This window comes from Anomaloglossus baeobatrachus, chromosome 2 (genome assembly GCF_048569485.1).
Source record: "Anomaloglossus baeobatrachus isolate aAnoBae1 chromosome 2, aAnoBae1.hap1, whole genome shotgun sequence".
In the NCBI taxonomy this organism is placed as follows: domain Eukaryota; kingdom Metazoa; phylum Chordata; class Amphibia; order Anura; family Aromobatidae; genus Anomaloglossus; species Anomaloglossus baeobatrachus.
In genome coordinates, this window is record NC_134354.1 from 174,516,649 (window position 1) to 174,543,784 (window position 27,136).

Here is a 27,136-nt window from a genome sequence, read left to right on the forward strand (position 1 = left end):
CGGTGTGAGAGACTCTCACAATTTAGTAGTGGCTAACGCTGTTCAAAATCAGATTGCATTGAAGCTACATACCACAGCACCCAGCAAAATCTGCATAGCCAGTCATCCTATCAGGATGATAAATTACATTGTACTAGTACCGTCAATTACAATCATGTAAGCAAAATTAAATCCTGCGGTATTTACATTCAATGGACAACAGATGAAAGCTGAGCGCCAGGCAGCAAGTTCCCCCATCCCGACGTACGTTTCGCTCCTTTTGAAGGAGGATTGAAAGTTTTGCCAATTTTGAGCCGATCTTTAGATCAAAATTAGACTATTTCTATGGACAGAAATGAAGAAAGAAAAATGTCCAAAAATTTATTTAAAGCAATTCCATTAAAATATATTAACACAAGGCCGGTCCTAATATTTATGGACACTCCCATTATACAATTATATCAACACTTGAAAAAACATATGAACTCATTTTTTCAAAAAAGGAGCAACAAAGTCCTACATATGATCCATATAAATTTTATTAATACACTCACTCAAACATAAAAAGATGTATGCAACAAACAGACAGAGATTAGCAGCATAATAGTATTGCACATATATCCGATCCACAAAAGTGACTAGTGCTGTGCAAAAATGCAATTAGTGATGCCCTATGAGGTCAGTGTAAGGGGTTCTAGGCCTAAACCAATTTACCACCAGAAATAATTAGCAGGCTGACCACCAACAACTAGACATCCAGAAACATCATATATTATTGCATACAAGATGAATATATAAATCACTAAATCACTACATGGGTCTGAATACTATATCACATTACCCAGTTTGCAAAAGAATGGTGGCCTTAGTCTCAATGCGTCCATAGATGGCGCTACAGTCCCATAAATACAAAGGACCGATATAATAGTAGTAAATTGAATACGTCGGCCGGTGCCTGCAGAACTACTCCCCCCGAGGGGAGGACATCATGTACTAGCAGACACCGAAAACCGGCCAAGTATGAGCACCAAAAAAACCACCATGCAAGAGCGTAACAATTACCTGGGAATGCTGTGAAAACACGCTGCTAGCCTCTTTCCCCGACGTACGTTTCGCTTCCCGCTTCTACGGGGGGCATACTGCATCTTGTATGCAATAATATATGATGTTTCTGGATGTCTAGTTGTTGGTGGTCAGCCTGCTAATTATTTCTGGTGGTAAATTGGTTTAGGCCTAGAACCCCTTACACTGACCTCATAGGGCATCACTAATTGCATTTTTGCACAGCACTAGTCACTTTTGTGGATCGGATATATGTGCAATACTATTATGCTGCTAATCTCTGTCTGTTTGTTGCATACATCTTTTTATGTTTGAGTGAGTGTATTAATAAAATTTATATGGATCATATGTAGGACTTTGTTGCTCCTTTTTTGAAAAAATGAGTTCATATGTTTTTTCAAGTGTTGATATAATCCATTAAAATATAGCAGTCAGCAGAATGGAACATGACTAAGACTATGTGTTGAAACGCGTAGTTCGATGGGGTACTAGATCAATCTTTTCATTCTGCTGACTGCTATATTTTAATGGAATTACTTTAAATAAATTTCTGGATTTTATTCTACAAACTGAGGACTGCACTGGACGTTTTCTTTCTTAATTTCTGAATATTTGGCAGCCAAGCCTTCCGTGCGCTGGGTCTGAACAGAGAGCGGTGAACAGCCGGATCAGTGAGCTGAATTTTTCTTTCCCTATTTCTATGGACCACTCGGTCAGAAGAAAAAAAAATAGACATACACAGCCCCAAACAATATCATGGTTACAAGTGCTATCCGTGAAAAGTATGGATGGCTGTTGTGAATACTTTTTCCAGTTTGGTGCTCCCTCTTGTGATCAGTGCTGGCAGTGCAGTTGACTTGTTGAGTGGGAGCCAGACACCTATGGAGGATTGGCAATCAGGTCATTCAGATTGGGCCTATATAACTGAGTAGTTTTTTCCTGTTCCTTGACGGTGCTCAATGTATCTCCTGTGTGCTGAGGACATTCTGAAACCAGCCATTCTCTCTACCAGAACTCCTCTCAGATAAGTTGGACTTTGTACCTCTGCTTATTGTTTCCACTTTCTTATAGTTTTTTTTTGTTTTGATACTAATGCTTGATTCCTGATTTTGCCTGTGTGGAACTCTTGGTGGAGTTGGATCATTCCCTGCTGGGAGTGTCTGTATACCTAGCTCCATATTCTGCTATGTATTGTGTTTTGTCATGCTTGGTATTAAATTTAGTCCCTCATCTATATTAGTGTTTTTTGGATCCCAGTAACACCACAGTACTGATTTAGTGTGGGGGAGCCTGTGTGGGCTCAGGGCTTTTCCATATCAGGCGTGCTGGTATTTACTAGGGTTTTTATGGCTGCAGTCAGTGCTCTTTCCTATTCTTTCCTATACAGATAGTTTGGGCCTCATCTTTGCTGAATCTGTTTTCTAGCTATGTATTGTGTTTTTCCTATATCATCGTAGTCTTTACAAGTGGGGGGCTATCTATATCTTTGGAGATTGCTCCGAGGCAGATTAGCTTTTCTAATATTTCTCTCTGTAAGAATATTTAGTTCTCCGGCTGTGTAGTGGCGACTAGGTCATTGTAGACACGCCTCACGGCTACTTCTAGTTGTGTGTCAGTATTAGGTTTGCAGTCCGTTAAGGTTCCAGCCACTCTGGTTACTTTTTGGGTTTCCTCATTTTGTCCTTTTTCTGATCCTCCTCGATCACTGAATCATAACAGATGGCACTCATACATGATAATCGGACACGTGATGCACAGTTGGGATAATGTGGCCTTAAATTTGTTCAATCACTATTGCACCACCTCCCCAAACTGTCAAAAAAAAATGTGTCAATCAGACTCTTTCCTTAACATTATGAGATTATTTTATTTAAGCTCTAATAGATGAAACCTAGCTTGGTTATTATGCTGGGCATAGATGTCAAGTTGTATTGAACACTAATACGACACCTGTAGAACTGTATAGGCCCATAATGAGCTTCAATATCATAAATAAAAATCTTATTCCGTTTCATGAAGTGGTCTGTTTTTGACAAATCTTAACTCTTGTGGTATAAGAGCAATATTAATTTACTTATGCAGTTTGCCCTTATAAAATAGTACCATAAGGTGCCTCCATAGGGCAGTGAATTATCTCATGTTGGAGAGTATGCCAACATGATGAGGTGAGCGAGGAGACATGCCAGAATCCATGAGAATTCCTTTATTAGGCCAAATGGTTTAATATGGGCTCATAAGTTCTATAGATGTATTATAGATTTGAATAACGAGTGTCTGTAATAAGATGTGTGTGAATCTGTAAATAAAATTCACTACATAGCAAGTTTAGAATTCCACCTTAAGACTGTGTTCACACAGAGATGCTCAAAAAGACGCGTTTTCATGCTTTTGCTTTAGTGGGAGTTTTTTTTTTTTCTTGAAGTATTTCCCTAAATGGTTTTGAAGAGTTTTTGACGCGTTTTATTGTATTCCTAAAACATTTTTTACACCTTTTTTCATTGAACATTTCTTAGTTTGTAGCTTTTTAAATTATGAGCCGCTTCAAAGAAGTGACAAGAACGCTACATTTTTTCCAAAACCCAAAGTGAACACACTGAAAAGACGAAATATATGTACAGAAAAGTAGCTTTACAATAGAAATTAATAAGATTTTTTTTATAAAACAATTTTTAAGTGTTTTTTTTTTTTTTTTTGGAAAGGACCTTCTCTAAAAATCAACATTGTCCTCTCCCTCTATCATCATCCACGCCTGTAGACTTTGCCTCTGACACTACATAGTACTCCCCTTTGCCTATTATCTCTTAGGTGGGCTTTGCACGTTGCGACATCGCAAGCCGATGCTGCGATGTCACACGCGATAGTCCCCGCCCCCGTCGCAGGTACGATATCTTGTGATAGCTGGCATAGCGAACATTATCGCTACGCCAGCTTCACATGCACTCACCTGCCCTGCGACCGTCGCTCTGGCCGGCGACCCGCCTCCTTATTAAGGGGGCGGGTCGTGCGGCGTCATAGTGACGTCACACGGCAAGCGTCCAATAGCGGCGGAGGGGTGGAGATGAGCAGGATGTAAACATCCCGCCCACCTCCTTCCTTCCGCATATCCTACGGGAGCCGCGGTGACGCCGGTAGGAGATGTTCCTCGCTCCTGCGGCTTCACACACAGCGATGTATGCTGCCGCAGGAACGAGGAACTACATCGTACCTGTCGCGGCACCAGCATTATGAAAATGTCGGAGCCTGCACCGATGATACGATAACGACGCTTTTGCGCTCGTTCATCGTATCATCTAGGATTTACACACGACGATGTCGAAAGTGACGCTGGATGTGAGTCACTTTCGATTTGACCTCACCGACTTCGCACGTGCGATGTTGCAATGTGCAAAGCCGCCCTTAGGCTACGTTCCCATGATCAGGATCAGCTGAGTTTTTGACACTGCAGAATTTCTGCGCCATCTCCGCACCCTAGGTTACTGGCGTTTTTCATTGCATTTTTATCTTGTTTTTGACGCTGTGTTTTTTGTCGCTGTTTTAATGTTTCATCTTTTTTGAAGTTTTTGAAGCTTCTTTGTATTGGTATCAATGGCTGCGGAGTACATGCATTTTTTGGTGCGTTTTCGCCACGTAAACGCACCTAAAACATGTTTGTCTTTTACCTGTGGATTTTCCGCATCTAGTGCAAGTCTATGGAAAATCCAAACATAAAACTGAGCGTTCCCTCAAGAGAAATTGATATGCTGCAGTTTGGAAAAACGCACCGCAGATCAGTTTACGTAGCAGAAAAATAGAAGCACAGTGGATATGAGATATCTACTAATCCCATCCACTTTGCTGGTACTGTAAAACGTAGTGTTTTAGATGCAGTGAAAATACGCAGAGTCAAAAACACAAGTAAGGCTAAATTCACATGTCCTGTAATCATCTGTTACAAAGGATCCTGCCAGATCAGTTTTGTTAACAGACAGAAAAGTTGTGTTTAGACAACTTTTTTGCCAACGGATCTCTGCAGGATCCATTCTAACAGATGTTTACAGGACATGTGAACTCAGTTTTAGGCTTCGGTTCCACTTGTGCTTCGCTTCCGATGCTAATGACCCTTGGCTCAGGCTCTCCTGTGAGCGTGGGTTGAAGTTCATGCGATTGTGATATGATGTTGTGATCGGATCCTTGCTGCGGAGAAGAGGGAGAGAGCAATTTCTCCCTCTTCTCCCCGGTATGTCTCACCGTATATTGCCCTATACTCGGATGACATGCGAGTGCAGTGCGATGTTTCATACGCACCCATATACTTGTATGAGCTGAAACTCACTGACAAGCACAGCATGCTTCGATTCTTTTCTGATGCCGATATGGCATGAGAAAAGAATCGCAGATGGACACTGCCTGATTGTACTCACGCCAGTGTTAATCAATCTGATGTTTAAGGCTATGTTCACACACTGCGTTTTTTACCTGCGTTTTTGGTCCGTTTTTGCTGCAGAAATTTCTTGAGAAATTCTTGTAACCTTTCTGCAGACATTCCCCAGCAAAACCTATGGCAAAAAAAATTAGCTGTGCGCACACTGCGTTTTTTTCTTAAGAAAATTCTTTCAGTAGATTTTCTTAAGAAAAAGAATGAGCATGTCACTTCTTTTCTGCAGCTAACTGCGTTATTTGCCATAGACAATTGGCACAATAACGCAAGGAGCAACCAGCGGTAAAAACGCACCGAAAACGCGGCAAAAACGCACCGAAAACGCGGAAAAAATGCAGGTGCGTTTTTGGTGCGTTTTTTAACGCAGGTGCACTAATCCTTCACTCTTAAGAAATTTCTTAAGAAAAATCATTTTTCTAGTGTGAACATAGCCTTATTGGATTGCACTCATCCATGTTAAATGTAGGTGGAACCAAGCCCTTTGTGGGAACTTACCCTTATGGTTGGAAGTGACACCGCTATCAGGTTTTTGCCCTTTTGGGCAGTACCATAAGGAACTACTCACCAGTATGTCATCATCTATAACATTTAATAAAGCTGATTTTTGTTTCTTGCAGGAATTCCTGATTTAAAAGGTTTGAAGGTCAGGGTGTGGCAGAGGAAATTGCTGGGGAAAGGCTAGCTTTCCTGCATGATTGCAGAGCTCAGGGGGAGCCACGCATGGTAGTAGTAAAGGTCAGCTGCTGATCATTTATACAGATGCTTCATAAGCAGCATGTCACTAGCTTTATAAAGAGAACTTTCTTAATAGAAACAGCTCTTCGTTTATTACAAAGCTGTTTATATTCCGCTGCCTCCACATTGACTTATATCCTATCAGACTGGATGAAATGGTCAAATTTGAAGCTCTTTGACATATCTGAAAAACATTAATCGAGATATGCAGTTATATTAAAACTGATACAAAGCGCTAATCCTAATCTATGGTGTGTCCCCTACAAAAGAGAAATGAATTGCAGTAAGCAACCATACATGGTATACAATTCTCTTTTACCTGAATTGGCAGGCAGACCCCCCTATAGTAACACTTTACTGGACTTATTTGCCAGGAGTGTAGAGGTGAAAACTTCCTGGTTCTCTAGAATGTGCAATAAATGCGATGAGGAGCGTTGCATGTGGGTAAAGCCAATAATTTTAGATAAACCACAGTAAATCAGGTTCTATTAAGTCAACCCTGATTCACATTTGAGGTGAGATCTCGGTTCACAGTGGCGATCTACGACAACCTGACAACCATATATAATGTACAATAGTAGCATAAAAACGTAAATCAGAGCAGTCTCACCCAACCACTCGGATCGGCAATGGAGGAGTTATCAGTGAAGGGTCAAGGGATCCAATGTTATACAGTGGAGTGACCAGGTCCCTGAACTATATCCCACACATCGGGCTCTGCACCCCCCCACACACATCGGGCTCTGCACCCCCCCACACACACATCGGGCTCTGCACCCCCCCACACACACATCGGGCTCTGCACCCCCCCACACACACATCGGGCTCTGCAGCCCCCCACACACACATCTGGCTCTGCAGCCCCACAAACACACATCCGGCTCTGCAGCCCCACACACACACATCGGGCTCTGCAGCCCCACACACACACATCGGGCTCTGCAGCCCCACACACACACATCGGGCTCTGCAGTCCCACACACACACATCGGGCTCTGCAGCCCCACACACAAACACACATCGGGCTCTGCAGCCCCACACACAAACACACATCGGGCTCTGCAGCCCCACACACAAACACACATCGGGCTCTGCAGCCCCACACACAAACACACATCGGGCTCTGCAGCCCCACACACAAACACACATCGGGCTCTGCAGCCCCACACACACATTGGGCTCTGCAGCCCCACACACACACACCGGGCTCTGCAGCCCCACACACACACATCGGGCTCTGCAGCCCCACACACACACATTGGGCTCTGCAACACCCTCACATAGGTCTCTGCACCGACCCCCCCCCCCCCCCCGACTCCCCCCACAGGGAATACATGTAGGGAATACATACTCACCCCTCCCCTGTCCCCACCGCTGCTCCACGTTCGTCCGCTGTCTGCTCTGGCCAGTGGCCATATCAGACAGTGGTACAATGCTGAGAGGCAGTGCAGCGCTCCCTCTCATTAGTACATTTAAATGTGCAATCCTCAGCAGGGGACCCAGTGCTGGCAATGACACCGCGGCAGCTGTCGCCTGGCCCCTCCCCCAGCACACGGGCCCCACAGCAGTGGGCGAGGGAAGGTTGCGTGGAGAGTACGGGGAATGTGTGCGAGGGTGCGGGGAAGGGGGGGCGGGGACACCATGCACTGTACCGGCCCAGCAGGGCGGCAACATGAAGTCTGCTCTGTGGCCGGCAACAATGTGGTCGTGACATCACAGGAAGCAGCAAATTCCTGGCAGGAGTGGTCACATGACCGCTCGGAGATGGGCTGACAGCAGGGTAGATAGGAAGTTGCTATCTACTTACCTGCCCCAATGTAGCCTAATCGTGATATAAATAAAAATTAGCAAAATAAGCTGGATAACCCTTTTAAAGTTGGTGGAATCCGCCAACTATAGTTTATTGCTGTGTTGGTCTGTGTGCTTATGTGTCCCAGTCCTGCTAGTGATTATATTGCGTGGAGCTTAGAGTTGTTGTGGAATTCTCTTGTCTTGTTGCTTCCTCCCTGCTCTTATTTTCCTGCTTACCTCTGATTGTCTTATACCTTTGAGTTAATTCCAATAATTTTTATGTTTCAGAATTTATACATTAATACATGTATAGAAAATATATAGGAATGCAGCAAAGGTAATCACTAGACGATAACCGCATTTTTGCTTCAAGAATGCGTCAAATTTGGTCTGAGCCTCAGTAGAATTAAATAGAAGCCACCAAAAAAATGTCCATTTGGAGAAAATAAGTGGATGGTATCTTAAGAGAATAACTTTAATTCAAAAATAAAAATCTGGAACAGTTTGTAGGTATCTTCGCTCCGCAGGACAGTTCCTCATCAAGGTGTTTCTGCAGTATGTGCTTGTTGTACAATATAGGTTCTGTTCACATCTTTGTCTTGTTTCATAAAAGTGATTACGGCAGAGTTCTGTCATAACTCACAACTTTTTTGAGCAACATAAAATTGCACCAAAATGTAGCATATTTAACGTTTTCATGCCTGCCTTACCCGGCTCCGCCAAATTGAGCGGGGTTGGCGCAGCATTGGGGCATGTTGAAATAGCTCATCTAATTCACGTCGAGCTGTGACGGTCCTTGCTCCAGAGCTTTTACTTTAGTACCTATCTAGAGTAAGGTTTAGGGTACGCTCACACGAGCATGAAAATCGGACGAGTGCAATGCGAGAAAATCTTGCATTGCACTCGGACATATGTTAGTCAGATTCTGGTTGCGAGAAAGCAGCAGCAAGCTGCGATTTTCTGCTAGAGCCGTATCCCTTGTACCTATTCAAGTGAATGGGTTCGAGAGATACATCGGACTGCACTCTGATGTTATCCCAGTGCAGTGCGATATACGCACAGGCTGACAATGGAGGAGATGGGGGATTAACCCCTCCCTCTCCTTCGCAGCGCCCGTCCTCCGCTTTACAGCGGTGACCTGATTGCAGGATCGGGTCACAGTCGCATGACACTCGGCTCACGCTTGCAGCAGAGCCTGAGCCGGGAGTCATTAGCATATCGTATCCAATGCTGTCGCATCGGACGCCATACGCTCGTCTGAGTCCAGCCTTATAGTGAGATGCGGAGAGGGCTCTTAATTAATGATGAGTAAGCACGAAAGTGCTCTTTAGTAGAGACGAGCAGGTTGGACTCTGATGGGCTCAGAGTAACGAGTATAATGGAAGTCAATTATTTGGCAGTCCGGCTCTCCGCACATTGCTTTTACCCACAGTGAGAGCCATTCAGAGACTGGAAGCATCTCTCTCTAGGGTGCTGACTCCCATTATTCACAGAAGGGAGCTGGCTCCTTGTGTCTGATCATGAACGACACATCCGAGCTCCCGCAAGCTCACATACCGGGCACCCTGATGCTCAATTGAGAATCGAGCAGGCTTGCTCATCATTACTCTTAAAGAATCAGAAGCATATGACGTCAACATACCTTGTCATGATGGACAAGCTTAAACAATGCCAGTTTTGATAAATTGGGGCTTTTGTTTTGAGCCTGCATTGAAAGTACAAGTACTTTCAACTTAAAGCTGCATTGTGTGAAAAGTATAAGCGTACAGTGGAATATATTGCCACTAGTGTTGAATGAACTGAAATGTTTGGTGCTCGGGTGCGTTCAACAAGTATTTTGATGCTCAGGTGCTTGGTACTTGTTTACGAATATAATGGAAGTCAATGGTGAGCTTAAGTATTTTTCTAGAACATCTTCTGCAAATATACTTGCGCTCGCCATTGACTTCTATTATACTCGGTAAATGAGTATTGAGCAACATAATGCTCATTAAGAGCTCTCGAGCACCGAACTGTTTGTTCATCACCAATTGCCACGATACTAAAAAAAAAACAAGTGTGGGACCTACATTTTCCTGTAGTGAAAAAAAAAAATCTATCCTGATGCATTTTATCCCAGTGTAAGCTAAAGGGACACTATTATGGTATATACTAGAAGTCCATACTCCTGACTGATACCTCCAATGTGTTTGTAAAAAAAAAAAAAGATGACCTAAAATACTGCAATACCTGAACCCGCCGCAGTTTTATTGAACGGAAATCGTATCACTGTAGAAGTGAGTGTGTCACGTACATAACCCAGATGCTAAAATGTAACTATTACAGTCATGTGAAACCAGGTCTAAAGGGTTGGCAAGAGTTAAAGCAGGAAATGATGCGGGCAATGGTTATTATGGGCCAGTGTGAGAGATATATGAATAAGAGAAAGTGTAGAGGATGAAATCTAACCCCAGATCTGGCTCGTGTTGTGGGAGTCGTATCACCGCTGAGACTATTGCTCACAGTAGTGTAAATTTCATGAGCGTGGTTAGGGAACACAGACACAGGTACTCGTTTTTCAACAGATTACATTTCTAGTAGAGTGAGGAAATGACGTTCATATAGTTTTACGGTTTGAAGTTCCTCGGCAGTGAAACCCAATAACAAATGACTCACGGAACTTCATAGCAGATTTATGTGGTATTTAATGTGAATTACTTGATCTTAATACACTGGCATGAAGGGTTATGGTCACATTTTTATTACTTTACCTCTAAACATCCATGATGAGGTCAGTCTTTGAAGGCTGTATTTTCACATTTAATCTGCATTTCCCATGGTATCATTTAATTCAAGCTTTGCCACAGAAACATTGCAGACTTAGCAAAAATTCAGTCTTCTTTTCTTTTGCCAATTTTTAATTAGTGCAAATAAATAAAAAATAAAAAAGTATAAATATTGTATATACTTGTTAGGGGTTGTGTACCACCAGACAACCCCTTAATAATTCAGGGGCCCATGGAAAATGCAAATAATATACAGTATACTCACCTCCTGCTGAGCCGCCTCTGCAGTGATGTCTGTGCTGTTACTTCGGGTAAGTGGTGTTAGAATTATGTCACATGACTGTTGGAGCCAATCAGCAGCAATTGATCTGATTAGCTGTAACTAATCAATATTCCATCAGAACAGACGTTCGCTCTGACGAAATAACAAAGGCTGAAGTCGACCAGTCTCCGGAAGTCAATTATATCCTAAGGACGAGTTAGTGAAGTGGCCGCTGATTGACCTCAGGGTTCACATGACATAACAGTGTCACACGAGCCCCAGGAGATCCTGTTTCGACTCCGCTGGAACAGCGCCGACATCGGAGGTGAATATAAGTGTGATTGTTCTACAAGGGTGGAAGCGTAGGGATTGAGAAGGGGATGTTCCAGTAGAGGACAACCACTTAGAAGTCATTTAAAAGTCTATGTATAGTATTTACCTTTTAGAAAACCATGTCAGTAAGGCACATTGCATGACATATAACATATTGGGGCAGTTTAACATGGAAAAATGGCATGAAATGTTCCCTTTAAGGCTATGTGCGCACGATGAGTATTTGGTTGCAGAAATTTCTGCACCAAATCTACATTTCTTAGCCTAAAACACACAATGCATTTTTGATGCTTTTTTTTTTTTTTTGCTATGTGCGCACTTTGCGTCTAGGTAGTTGCAGTTCTAAATGCATCCTCTGGCAGAAATGGTTTTTGCCAAAGTTGGTTTTGACCTCAGAAACGCGATAAATACGCGTGCGTATTTACCGTGTTTTTAGTGCGATTTACCTGCTTTTTCATTGCTTAAAGTCAGATGCGTTTTGAATACAAAGACACTACTAAATAAAGTTAAAACATTCAAACACTATGAAAAAAACAGAAAAAAAAGGTAACAAATATCCAGATTAATATCAATCAAAAAATGGCCTTTTAAAATTAAAATAAGTTTGTGATAATAATTATGCATAAAATTACATTTATTAATGGTTTTTCTTAAAAATAATTGTCGGACTATGTGTGTGTAAAGGGACATATCATGCCATTAATATTTTGCCAAAAACGCATGCAATTAATTGGTCCAAAACGCATGTTTTCTGCATCAAAAAAGCGTGTAAAACGCTAGAATTTTGATGTTGCTTGTTTTAAGCTACTTCTCATTGACTTCAATGTTAGCAAAACGAAGCTCAAATGGCAAAAACAATTGACATGCTGCTTCTTTAAACACTGAGTTTTTGCCCAAAAATATGCAAATTAAACGCTGCGTTTTCAACAGCATAGTACGCACAAGAAATTCCCATAGACTTTGATTGAAAATCAAAATGCAAGCCTTTTGGCATTAAAACGCTGCAGTTAAAAACGCTGCGGAAACGAAGGTAAAACCGCAAAGTGCGCACATAGCCTTATGCATTTTTGACCAATTTTTGATGCATTTTTTGCTTGCGGTTTTCCAATATGTCATGCATTTGGGATAGGAAAACACTGTCAAAAACGCTGCAAGAATTGACATGCTGCAAAATTTTTTCTGCACCAAATCTGCAAGGTAGAAAAAGCAACATGCCCACAACACTTCAGAATTCTCATTGACTTTGCTGGCAAAAGTTTTTGAATGCAGTTTTGTGACTAAATGGCACTAAAAACCACATAAAAAATGCACTGTGTGCACAGGGTCTGACTGTTTCTGTCCACCTCACAAAATTTGCATGTTGCAAACAGTTTTTTTTTGCACATCTGTTTGTACTAGTTAAATTTTACATCTGTTCATATCACACCAATATGGTGCACTGTTGCAGGTGCTGGCTTTTTGGAAATGATTCTACTTAACATTTCCTATTTTGTCATTTTTGAAAAGTGGCTTGATTTTCAACATCTAACACTGCATGTCTGTACAACCCGCTGCCTTATTTTGCTTTCTGTAGGTGTACATACCTTGTTAGCATTTCTTCTTATGTCTGTTTTGGCAAGGCTTTAATAATTATGGTGCAAAAGATTGTCAAAAGTTAATTATGTTGTACAAAGTGTATGGTAAAAGAAAAACTGTCAATGAACTGGGTAGTGTAATAAAAAAAAACAACAACAACATATGGCTAAGGATGTTGGCGGTGCCAGCAGAAGAAAGACTACCACGACTGGCATCAGCTAACTGAGCAGTACTGCTATCAAACCAGGACACAATTGGCTTCATTCACCTCTGGCAAATGTATTAGTGGTGATAAAGAGTACCAAGTATATGGCACATCACTTCCCAGAGTCCCAGCGCGATGATGTTGCCTAGTTTGAGTTGGTGTTCTGCACAAAAAGGTCTGCCCAATCACAAATGGTTGCAGGGGATAATTTTTGGACAACTTTTTTTAATTTAAAAATTTATGAAAAGTCTGTCAGAGCTCTGTTAGTATATGGGCTGTTGGTTACTACAGGGTTACTATCTGTTTCTATGGTGAGGTTACTTTGACATCCCCTACTGTATCGTCACCCATCCCTTGTAGACTGTGAGCCCTCGCGGGCAGGGACCTCTCTCCTCCTGTACCAGTCTGTGCCTTGTATTGTTCATGATTATTGTACTTGTCCCTATTATGTACATCCCTTTCACATGTAAAGCGCCATGGAATAAATGGCGCTATAATAATAAATAATAATAACAGTACTAATACTGTTTTTGTGTTAAAAACTAAGGCTATGTTCACAGAGTGCATCTTTTATTGCGTTTTTGGTGCATTTTTGAGGTCACAAAGATGCACCTAAATGCATACATTTCCTTCCCCCAGCAAAGTCTGAGATTTCTACTTTGCTGTCCACACTGTGCATCTTTGCTGCGTTTTTGAAGATGCAGCATGTCACTTCTTTTTTGCGGTTTTTCCAGCGTTTTTGAGCCCTTCCATTCAATAGATTTGACTTAAGAAACGCATTAGGCAAAATGTGTAAAAAATGCATACGTTTTTTTTTATGGGTTTTTTGCCACGGGTCTGTTTTTTGGGGCCCAAAATCACTGCATCTTTGTGGTTAGAAATTATGCAGTGTGTAAACACAGCCTATAAGGGGTTGGATATATAGTCCTCAGAGTATTACACATGGCTTTTCAAGGCAGTTGGAGGCTTTGCAGCAGGCTGTGTGTGACTTGGGCAGGGATCACATCTCATCTCCTGGACTGGCTGCCTGCTCTCCTGAAAGGAGCCAGTCAGCCGCATGTATTTCTATGCAGCTGTACACTCCTGTTAGGAGAGCGGGCGGCCAGTCCAGACAGTGCGATGCAATCCTTGCATGAGTCAAACATGAGTTAGGCCTTGTGCCCACAGGGCGTTTTTACAGCGTTTTTTCTAGCGTTTTTCATTGCTTTTTTTAATCAATAAAAGCAAGGAAAAAGCATCCCAGCAAAGTCTATGAGAATCAGGACTTGCTGTGCCCACGTTGCTTCTTTTTCAGTTGCTTTTTTTCTTGCTGAAAAAAGAAGCAACATGTCAATTGTTTTAGCGTTTTTTCCTGCTTTTTTCCCCAATTGACTTCAATGGAGTCAGGGAAAAAAGCAAGAAAAAACGCATGTGTAATGCCCACGTTGCTTTATATTTTATGCGTTTGGGCGTTTTTAGGGAGAAAAGAAAGCTATGGCTATGTAGATTCCTTCATAGAAGAAAGCCACATAGCCAGCGTCGGGAGCTGTTATCTTATTAGCATTGTTTAGCAATTAGCATTAGCATTGTTTAGCGCGACACCTCTGCAGGGACCCCCGCTGACGTCACAAGGTAAAGAGTTCATCACAGCGGGGGATCTCCAGGAAATCCCACAGTAATCCCCCTGTATGAATTGTATTCACCTTGTGACATCCCCGAACTTATACAGCGAGGTGTCGCGGTAAACAATGCATGGACCTCCGCTGATGTCACAATGTAAAGAGTTCATCCCAGCGGGGATCTCCAGGAATGCGGGGGGCATTGCTCGGTAATCCCCCTGCATGAATTGTATTCACATTGTGACATCCCGAACTTCTCTGCAGTGACGTGTGGCATTAAACAATGCAGGGACCCCCGCTGACGTCACAAGGTGAATAGTTCATCCCAGCGGGGGATCTCCAGGAAAGCCCCCGGTAATTCTCCAGCATGAATTGTATTCACCTCCTGACATCCCCGGACTTCCCTGCAAAGAGATGTCGCGGTAAAACACCGCAAGAATACTGAATGCCTGGTGCACAGCCTATGCCACATAAATGCAGGCAACCCCCGCTGACGTCAAGGTGAACCCCGAAAAACCCCGGTGATCCTCCTGCATGAACTGTGTTCACCTTTTGCCATGCACCAGACATTCAGTATTCTTGCAGTGTTTTACCGACACCACTCTACAGGGAGGTCCGGGAATGTCACAAGTTGAATACAGTTCATGTAGGAGATCCGCCGCTGGAATTAACTCTTCACCTTACTCACCTCTCTGCAGTCTCCTGGGTCACGTCCGATGGGCTCCAGGACCTGCCGGTAAGCAGCTGATTGTTTACGTCCAGCGGTGAAAAGCCTGCCGGCTTTTTAATTACCAGATGATGAATCAGCTGATCTTCCCTGGACGTAAACGATGGGATGATGCTATTAGGTGATAGCATCAGCTGCTTACCAGCGGGTCCTGGAGCCCTTGAGACTTTTAGACAATCAGCTGATGTGTAATCTGTTTCAGGTCCTTGAACCTGTGTCAGGTTCAAAGACCTGAATACAATATCATCTGATCAGAAGGCAAACCGATCAGATGATGTGTCATCATCTGATCAGTTTGCCTTTCAATCAGATGATATTGGATCCGGATTGGACATCGCGGGACCCTCGACCCAGGACTACGGCGGAGGGGGGTTCTTTAGTTCAATAAAGATGGAGTCACTAATTGTGTTGTGTTTTATTTCTAATAAAAATATTTTTCTCTGTGTTGTGTTTTTTTTTTCTTTACTTGAAATTCATGGCGGCTATGTCTAATATTGGCGTGACACCATGAATTTCAGGCTTAGGGCCAGCTGATAATACAAAGCTGTCCCTAACCCCATTATTACCCAGTGAGCCACCCGATACCAGGGCTGCTGGAAGAGTTGGATACAGCACCAGAAGATGGCGCTTCCTATGAATGCGCCATTTTCTGGGGCAGCTGCGAACTGCAATTCGCAGTGGGGGGGCCCAGAAAGCTTGGGCCACCCTGTACTGCGGATTCCAGTCCCCAGCTGCCTAGTTGTACCTGGCTGGACACATAAATTGGGCGAAGCCCATGTCGTTTTTTGTTTTTTTTAATTATTTTATGAAATTCATGAAATAATTAAAAAAAAGGGCTTCCCTATATTTTTGGTTCCCAGCTGGGTACAAATAGGCAGCTGGGGGTTGGAGGCCACCCGTACCTGCCTGCTGTACCTGGCTGGCATACAAAAATATGGCGAAGCCCATGTCGATTTTTTTTTAATTCATTAAAAAAAAAACAAAACACATAACCCAAAAGGGTTAGGGGTAAAAAAAAATGCTTAGGCTCTCGCTGCATTTTCTATTGCTAGGGTAACTTAAACAGCTACTGGCTGCTAACCCCTCCTGCTTGGTGTTACCTTCACTGGCAATGAAAAATCCAGGGAAGCCCTTTTTCCTTGAGTTTTTTTGCCAAAAATCTAAAAAAAAATGACGTGGGCTTCGCCCAATTTTTGTGTCCAGCCGGGTACAACCAGACAGCTAGGGACTGGAATCTGCAGCGCAGAGTGGCCCAAGCTTTCTGGGCCCCCTGCTGCGTATTGCAGTCTGCAGCTGCCCCTGGCGCTGTGTCCAACTCTCCCAGCGGACCTGGTGTCGGGTCGCACGCTGGGTAATAAGGGGTTAATACCAGCTTTGTTTTACCAGCTGGTATTAAGTCCGAGATTCTTATTGTCAGGCCAAGTTTGACCCGGCCATTTAGAATCTCCAATGAAGGGTTACACCACACAGAAAAAAATACTTTATTAGAAATAAATACACAGACACAGGGACTCCATCTTTATTACTCCCTCTCACCCCTCCTCGATCCTGGTCTTCTGTCACCGATCTAGCTCTGCTACATCAGGAAGCACGGGGGAGCAAGAACGCTTCTGCTCCTCGTGCTGTCTAATCACTCAATGAGTGAGCAGAGACTGCGGGTTGGTAAGCGGTGACATCACCGCTGCCACCGTTGCCATAGTAACCTAATGAGCGAGTTACTATAGCAACAGTGATCTCTGAGTACCTGATTCCCGGCGCCGCTATTCACCTGCATGAGCTGGTGAATACCGGCGCTGGTAAACGATCTAATGGATCATCCTTTTCCTGTCACTTTTATTCCAAAATGGAGATTGAAGAAAATGGGTTGAAGAAGGAAATGATATCAGAACACCTTTATTTTCATATCCAACTTTAATGAGCTGAAACAAGCATTCAATAGTAACAAAAAAAGCATGAAAAGAAGCATGAAAAAAAGCAGGAAAAAAAGCATGAAAGCATGAAAAAAAGCAGGAAAAAAAGCATGAAAAGAAGCATGAAAAGAAGCATGAAAAAAAGCAAGAAAAAAAGCATGAAAAGAAGCAAGAAAAAAAGCATGAAAGCATGAAAAGAAGCATGAAAAAAAGCATGAAAGCATGAAAAGAAGCACAGAAAAAAGCAGCTTTTTTTGTGCTGAAAAAAAAGCACCGTGGGCACAGGGCCTTAAGGTGGATCAATTTGCTGTACCTCAAATTTTGGGGAAAAAATTTTGTAAAGCTGGCAAATTAGAATTTCAACAGATCCAATCATCTCTACTGGTAACTTTCAGTTTTTTTTGTCAAATATGCATTTATCCTTCATCACACTCATATTAATAAAGACTCTAGACCAAATCCCAGCATAAAGATATCTAAAAATAAATACAGATCCTCAAATAATTCCTGATTGCATTCCATAAAAGAGAATCCGACTCCCCCATATAAATACATACTGTACATCAGAATAAATCACAAAATACAGACCCTTGAATAAATGCTAAGGGAAGATCCGACTCCAAAATAAATACAGACATGAGAATTGGCACATACCTCAGATTAAACTCCAGAATACAGACTCCGGAATAAATACGTACCCTAAAATGAATATAGACCCCAAAATAAAAACAGACACCAGAATTCATACATCAGATTAGACTCTAGAATACAGACCTCCACATACTTGCCCCAGAATAAATACAGATCTGAAACCTAGTCATAAATTCAAAAGACCCCCTAAAATAAATCCACTCTAATTATGCTTCTGATACAGTTAGGTCCAGAAATATTTGGACAGTGACACAATTTTCGCGAGTTGGGCTCTGCATGCCACCACATTGGATTTGAAATGAAACCTCTACAACAGAATTCAAGTGCAGATTGTAACGTTTAATTTGAAGGTTTGAACAAAAATATCTGATAGAAATTGTAGGAATTGTACACATTTCTTTACAAACACTCCACATTTTAGGAGGTCAAAAGTAATTGACAAATAAACCAAACCCAAAAAAAATTTTTTATTTTAAATATTTTGTTGCGAATCCTTTGGAGGCAATCACTGCCTTAAGTCTGGAACCCATGGACATCACCAAACGCTGGGTTTCCGCCTTCTTAATGCTTTGCCAGGCCTTTACAGCCGCAGCCTTCAGGTCTTGCTTGTTTGTGGGTCTTTCCGTCTTAAGTCTGGATTTGAGCAAGTGAAATGCATGCTCAATTGGGTTAAGATCTGGTGATTGACTTGGCCATTGCAGAATGTTCCACTTTTTTGCAGTCATGAACTCCTGGGTAGCTTTGGCTGTATGCTTGGGGTCATTGTCCATCTGTACTATGAAGCGCCGTCCGATCAACTTTGCGGCATTTGGCTGAATCTGGGCTGAAAGTATATCCCGGTATACTTCAGAATTCATCCGGCTACTCTTGTCTGCTGTTATGTCATCAATAAACACAAGTGACCCAGTGCCATTGAAAGCCATGCATGCCCATGCCATCACGTTGCCTCCACCATGTTTTACAGAGGATGTGGTGTGCCTTGGATCATGTGCCGTTCCCTTTCTTCTCCAAACTTTTTTCTTCCCATCATTCTGGTACAGGTTGATCTTGGTCTCATCTGTCCATAGAATACTTTTCCAGAACTGAGCTGGCTTCATGAGGTGTTTTTCAGCAAATTTAACTCTGGCCTGTGTATTTTTGGAATTGATGAATGGTTTGCATCTAGATATGAACCCTTTGTATTTACTTTCATGGAGTCTTCTCTTTACTGTTGACTTAGAGACAGATACACCTACTTCACTGAGAGTGTTCTGGACTTCAGTTGATGTTGTGAACGGGTTCTTCTTCACCAAAGAAAGTATGCGGCGATCATCCACCACTGTTGTCATCCGTGGACGCCCAAGCCTTTTTGAGTTCCCAAGCTCACCAGTCAATTCCTTTTTTCTCAGAATGTACCCGACTGTTGATTTTGCTACTCCAAGCATGTCTGCTATCTCTCTGATGGATTTTTTCTTTTTTTTCAGCCTCAGGATGTTCTGCTTCACCTCAATTGAGAGTTCCTTAGACCGCATGTTGTCTGGTCAAAGCAACAGCTTCCAAATGCAAAACCACACACCTGTAATCAACCCCAGACCTTTTAACTACTTCATTGATTACAGGTTAACGAGGGAGACGCCTTCAGAGTTAATTGCAGCCCTTAGAGTCCCTTGTCCAATTACTGTCCCTTGATAAAGAGGAGGCTATGCATTACAGAGCTATGATTCCTAAACCCTTTCTCCGATTTGGATGTGAAAACTCTCATATTGCAGCTGGGAGTGTGCACTTTCAGCCCATATTATATATATATATATATAATTGTATTTCTGAAGATGTTTTTGTAAACAGCTAAAATAACAAAACTTGTGTCACTGTCCAAATATTTCTGGACCTAACTGTATATAGACTATTGATGAGCGAGCACTACCATGTTCGCTTGCTCATAATGAGCATTTGGATGGGTGCAACTTGAGTACTGAGTATAATGGAAGTCAATAGGGGTCTCTAATATTTTTCTAGAATGTTCTAGTCCCCCTTTGACTTCCATTATGCTCGAGTGCACAAGTCGCGCCCATCCTTGAATCCAACTGTTCTTAATGAATAGCGATCACCCGAGCACAGTACAGTGAAGGATATCATGTGCTTATAGACTGGCCTCTGTCTACATATTTCACGCCATGTGTCATGTCAATACTTGTGATCTGCATTGGGAAATCAGCCTTTCTCTGGTCATTACGCCCTGACTTGGAAACATTAATATGTCTTTTCTCACTTTGTATGTGAAATGCTGAATTCCCCTTTCCAAAACCACAAGTGCTGCTATACTTCTTGTGCTTTCTTTTTTTTTAGACCTTTCCCTTCATTTTTAAAACATTGTTTTAAGAAAAATATTTGCCTTGAAGGCCACGTGATGCAAATTCTTTCCAGATGCTATTAGGAAATAAACTGTGTTAGATTTCTTTTCTTTTGGGAGAGGTTTTTTCCTGGCCATATGTAATGTCATTTCTCCTGTGGAAATTGAGAAGTATCAGCATACTTTGCTTTACTCTTGGCTGCTTGTCTCATACTGAATAGCCAAAGAGGAGAGTGGATGTATTGTGTTATTTAATAATGCTTTAATTAAAGGCAAATTACATCATTAATAAATTACACACTTTACAGTTTAATGAATTTAGATTTTCATTAAGAGGAATTTTTATTATTTACACTTTTTTATTTTTAAATAGTGCCACTCTTAGTCACAGGCTTAGTCGGGTATTGCATCTTAGCGCAATTTAAAGGACCAATCAATTAGCGCTATTTCTGATGTAAAATTACACCCTTTTCCTTTACCCTGACTACTGCAATAAAAGCTCTCTGTATACTCAAGTCTTTGCTACCTTGAAGCTAATCTTCCATGTATTATTTTGCAGTATAGTCCAATAATGTAATACGTGTTTGCTACTGTTTTATTGGTTTTTAGAACAAGGTAGTTGGCTGAAAGGTTTATTTATTTGGCTATAATTTGGGTTTTTTTTTCAACTGGGCTTAGTTTCAAGTACATGGGACCTTAAAAGCCCCTGTGCACATGTTGAGTATTTGGTAAGTTCTTTACCTGCAGTATTTGTAAGCCGAAACCAGGAGTGGGTAATAAATGGAGAAGTGGTGACTTGTGTCTGTTATACTTTTCCTCTAATTGTTCCACTTCTGGTTTGGACTACAAATACTAAAGTAAAAAAAGACCAAATACTCAACATGTGCACATGGCCGTCCTGTACCACCATATACCGTATTTTTCGCTTTATAAGACGCACCGGAATATAAGACGCACCCCAAACTTAGACATAAAAAAAGGTAAAAAAAAGAAAAATGGGGTCCGTCTTATACTCCGATGTTCTCTTACCGGAGGGGGGCAGCAGTGGTGGTGAAGCGGGGTCACAGGAGGCACAGGTTGTGCTGGCAGGCGCGGCAGGTCAGTGGCAGCGGGGTCCGTGGTTGCAGGTGCCGTGGCGTCCGTGGTTGCAGGCGCGGTGGTGTCCGCGGTGGCAGGATCCGTGGGGTCCGTGGTGGCGGCAGCAGCCGTGGCATGAGAGCCGTGCAGCAGGCCGGTGCAGTGAGTGTCCGCGGTCCCGGTTCAGTGGTGGCAGCGGCGGCGGCGGCGGCTCAGTGGTGGGAGCGGCGGCAACTGCTCAGTGGTGGCAGCGGCAGGGACTGCTCAGTGGTGGCGTGTGTCCGCGGTCCCGGTTCAGTGGTGGCAGCGGCGGCGGCGGCGGCTCAGTGGTGGGAGCGGCGGCGACGGCTCAGTGGTGGAGTGTGTCCGCGGTCCCGATTCAAGTAATGGCGCCCGGAGCGACGCATGCGCAGATGGAGCTCTCATCCAAGGGCTCCATCTGCGCACGCGCTGACTCCCGGAGCAGCGCGTGCGCAGATGGAGCTCTCATCCAAGAGCTCCACCGGCGCCATCATTTGAAAGTGGGACCGCGGACAACTGGTAAGCTGCACAGCCGCCCGCCCCGCATGCACAGAGTGGCAGCCAGCAGGCTGCCCGCCCACTCTGCGTACAAGCCGCCGGGTACCTGTGCTTGCGTGCGGTGGCAGCCGGGTACCCATGGCTGTGTGCGGGCGGCAGATGGGTGACTGTGTGAGGGCGGCAGCCGGGTACCTGCACGGTCACCCGACTGCCGCTCGCACACAGCACCCGGCTGCCGCCCGCACACAGCCATGGGTACCCGTCTGCCACCGCATGCAAGCACAGGTACCTGGCTGCCGACCCCACACAGCACCCGCTGCCGCCCGCACACAGCCACGGGTACCCGGCTGCCGCTGCATGCAAGTACAGGTACCCGGCCGCTTGCATGCAGCCACAGGCACCCGCCCGATCGCTTCAGACAGGACCCCCCCCCCCCCCGCTACCGCTTTATAAGACGCACCCCCCATTTTCCTCCCAAAATTTGGGGAGGAAAAGTGCGTCTTATAAAGCGAAAAATACGGTACTTTAGATTTCCAAATACTGCTCCATCAAAAGCAATATGTACTGAGCTTTAATCTGTAAAAGCAAGATAGGCATTATTTTTTGGCTCTTCTATCTGGCAACACGAGAAGTACCGTATGTTCAACTCTGTTCTAGTAACTCATAATGCCGCCATGACACAGTTGTCCAACATGAGTCTATGAGGAGCCTCATCATCACTGTGGAAAAAAAAAAAATCCAATGTAGCTGATCAGACTTGGTTTAGTAACATGCCTGACTTATTTTTGCTTATTTCAATATGGTACGTTTTTAGGAGATATGTTCTGATCAATGTTTGACATTTCCTCATATTAGGATGGGAATAAAGGTCGTTGGCAGGGTCTGCAATTGTGGAGGGATATCTGGAGCTGAGGCCATTCCACATAAGGTAGATGTTGGCTATATTACTTAGCCTGCATCTGTCTTTAATAGCCATGGCTTGAGCTTCTAGGATAAACTATTTAGATGCCGCTGTTAAATTTAGATACAGTGGTGTTGAAATGGAGCGATTGCATATTCTCACACACATTGACCCCGTTGGAGTCAGTTGGGGGACATTGATGGGTTACCATGATTACTGGAGACCCCTGTTACTACTATTGTGGTAGACTTGTGAAGTCTAGCCACAGACTGAGCTCCATAGGAGTTGTGATCTTTCCTATATGCTGTTCTATTTATACTGTCATATTGCAGTATAAAGTACAAGTGATCAATCACAGGTTCAAGTCCTAATAAAAATTCAAACCTCACTTACTTGGACAATCGTGTTTCTAGATCATTTGAATTAAACAAAGAACACCTAGAAACAAAACCCCCAAAAACCATAGCGGAACTGCCTTTTTTTCCCACCATTTCAGCCCACTTATATTTTTTGTTCCCTTTCTTTTTTATAGCAAAATATATGGTGTTATTGAAAAACTACGGCTTGTTTTGCAAAAAAACAATCACTTGTGGCTTTGTTGTTGGAATAATTAAAAAGTTTGCGATCTTAGGAAAAGTAAAACAAAAGTGAAATAAAAAAATGAAAACTTCCATGGTTAATTTTGTCTTGAGCTTTGACCAACAATGAGACCCAAAAAATTACTATATTCTTGTTAGTGAGGGTCCATTAGAAAAGCAATGAACAAACCTTCTATAGAGTCAGGAAGAACATAGTTATATATGATATGAAGATCTCAGAATCAATATAAAGTTTCCATGTTTTTTAAAAAATTAACCATATAAATACCATTGGCATTTAGGTCTCAGAAAAGTATAAAGTAACAAGTTTAGTTTATTCACTGCATGGAATTTTTTTTTAAAAAAATGTTCATAATACTTTAACTTGAGACAACAAAGAGGAAAAAAGTACACCCTCACAATGTTTCTGCATATGTTCTCCAACAGGAACCAAGCACCCTTGCTCTTAGGATGATTGAGGGTCCCAGTGATCATACCTTAAAAGGGTTGTCCGGTGTTAAGCCATAAGTCTGCTGTCGCTGCGGTCACGTGGCTGCAAGTATGCGATAGGTATACTCCCAGCCTGAATCCGACTAGAGGGGTGCAAGTGCATCCAGCGAGGTTGTACCCATCTAGTTGGAATGTGGGCAGTAGTATACTTATCGCCATGTGCCTACTATCCCCAGCTCTGATATAAGTGCATCTTCGCTGTGCGTGCGCAGGACATGCGATGTGAGGATTCACCAATCTGCAGTCACAAAGCGTAACTGCGGACTTGTGGATTTAGGCCGGACAACCCCTTTAAGGAAACATCTTGGAAAGCTCTGCGTTTTCATTGTAAATTATTAGGGACTTCTATTGGAGTTTTTCTACTACAGCAATAATATTAAAAGCCATATTTTGATGTTAGTCATTCTAACAAACCAGACCAGCTGTGATGAAGACTTGTGGCTTTTCTTTTTATGTAACTCTATAAGAATGTTACTGGTCATTTTAGATTGTCTTGCTAATTACCTAGTATGTATTTAACCATCAGAGTTTCCAGCATACAACACCAGCTGGCCCTGTTGGATAATGAAACCTGGCCAGGAATGGCTGAAGCGGACAGGGATCATCTCCAGCTCATCAAGGAGAAGGAAGCCCTCCTCCAAGACCTGCAGCTCATCAGCCAGCAGAGGCGAACTCCTGAAGAAGTGGCAAGATTAGAACAGGAGAAAAGACGATTGGCTGAGGAGGTCCAGAGGGCCTGCTCCACTGCTGGAGTTACTGAAAGGTTTGTAGCGGTTCTTACCAGATAAAAGATATTGTGAGATTTATTACAGGCATAGCAGTAATGACTCCTTATAGGACCTTCTTCAGACATCAGTGTTTTTTCTTGTACGTAAAGTTCTTTTGATCTGATTTCAATCAGTGTTCGGTCCATGTTTCAGTTTTTACCACCAATGTTTCGTCAGTGATTTTCTTGTATGAAAAGAATTTAATCTGAAAAGCTTCTCCTACCATTGCAATTTGAATCCGGGACGACACACGGATTGTACACGGATTGTACACGGATGCCATCTGTGAGCTGTCCACGATTTTCACGGAACTATAGACTTATGAGTCATTTTGATCCATGACTCAGCTCAAAAGTGGATATTTCTTTGTGCTTGGTGTACAGAAAAACCCAGACATGTGAATAACTCCATAGACCAAAGTGGGCAAGAAAAAAAAAAAACGGGTAGAACATCTGACTGCAGAATGGCATGTAGTACATCCATATTCTTGCTACCAAAATTATGGAGAATCAGCTAAACCATATAATAAGTCAATAATATCTGTACTGTTGCTGCTTGGAATCATTGATTCAATTAATGTCTTTATAAAAGCTCCCCATAATGATTGTGGTAATAAATTGTTCAATGTTGTTTAAAGCTCCACTCCAGCATATTTTTATTTCAGCGCTGGAGTGGTGCTTTAAATTTAATTCCCCTGCCTGCTGTCTTATATTCACCCTCAAGTGGCTTCACCTTTTCTTGGCATTTTTCCAGTCCTGCAGACCATCTTGTGCCCATAACTTCTGACTGTATGGAAGTTAGAAGTTACGTCACAAGTGTTCAATACAAGTCTATGAGAGCCAAAACAATGCTCTTGTAGACTAAAATGAAGGAGAAAAGTAGTAGTATTCGGTCAGCATGTTTGGAAAATGCCTTAATTAATATGGAGGCTCCAGGTAATGTTAGTATCAAATAGAAGAAATCCAACATCTGCAGCAAATAGATAAGTATTGTAAAACAATACGTTTATTCCAGTAATAAAAAACAAAAAAAAAATATAATAAGAAGGGATCAGGGAGAAGACACCTGGTCTACGCGTTTCGAGTTCACAGCCCTTAAGCGGGCTTTACACGCTGCGACATCGCTAGCGATGTCACGAGCGATAGCACCTGCCCATGTCGGTGGCGCGTCACGGGGTGATTGCTACCGTAGCGAACAATATCGCTACGGCAGCGTCACACGCAATTACCTGTTCACCGACATCACTGTGACCGACGAACAATCTCTCCTTTAAGGGGGAGGTTCGTGAGGCGTCGCTAAGCGGCCTCCTAATAGAAGCGGAGGGGCGGAGATGAGCGGCCGGAACATCCCGCCCACCTCCTTCATTCCTCATTGCCGGCAGCTGCAGGTACGATGTTGTTCCTCATTCCTGCGGTGTCACACATAGCGATGTGTGCTACCGCAGGAACGACAAACAACCTGCGTTCCAAACGAGGAACTATTTTTTAAAAATGAACGACGTGTACACGACGAACGATTTGACACCTTTTTGTGATCGTTACTGATCGGAAAAAGGTGTCCCACATAATGACATCGCTAACGAGGCCGGATGTGCGTCACCAACACCCTGACCCCGACGATATCTCGTTAGCGATATCGTTGTGTGTAAATGGGCCTTAAGTCCAGATTTGTTTGATACTCTCATAGACTAGAATTAATTTGTGAACTCTGTTGCTCTACATTAAATATTGGAGCAGCCGGCAGGTCACAAATTCCTGACAGGAGTGGTGGTGACAAAAGGTGAAGCTGCCGGGGGAGTGAGTATGAAACAGGAGTTAAGGGACGTGGATTTAAAGGACCACTTCAGCAGTGAAATAAAGCAATGGAGTGGTGCTTTTAGGATTCAAGGCCCCGTTACACGCAGTGACATCGCTAACGAGATGTCGTTGGGGGTCACGGAATCTGTGATGCACATCCGGCCTCGTTAGCGACGTCGTTGCATGTGACATGTACGAACGACCGCTAACGATGCAAAATACTCACCAAATCATTGATTGATGACATGTCGTCCATTTCCCAAATGTCGTTCCTTGTTCTGGATGCAGGTTGTTCGTCGTTCCTGAGGCAGCACACGTTGCTATGTGTGACACCCCAGGAACGACGAACAACACCGTACATGTGTCCTCCGGCAACGAGGTGGGCGTGACTTCCATGCGGCTGCTCTCCGCCCCTCCGCTTCTATTAGACGCCTGCTGTATGACGTCGCGGTGACGCCGCACGAACCGCCCCCTTAGAAAAGAGGCGTTTCGCCGGCCACAGCGACGCCGTTAGGAAGGTAAGTATGTGTGACAGCTCCTAGTGATATTGTGTGCCACGGGCAGCGATTTGCCCTTGACACACAAACGATGGGGGCGGGTGCTTTCACGAGCAACATCGCTAGTAATGTCGCTACGTATAAAGCCCCCT

At 43.2% G+C, this 27,136-nt stretch overlaps 1 protein-coding gene across 1 annotated transcript in view; it reads left to right on the plus strand.

The window, feature by feature from the left end:
- WWC3 (WWC family member 3) overlaps positions 1-27,136 on the plus strand; it is a 233,001-nt gene that overhangs the window by 144,623 nt on the left and 61,242 nt on the right. Inside the window, 1 exon segment of the mRNA XM_075335493.1 lies at positions 24,451-24,687. Within this exon segment, the coding sequence (XP_075191608.1) occupies positions 24,451-24,687 (237 nt within the window).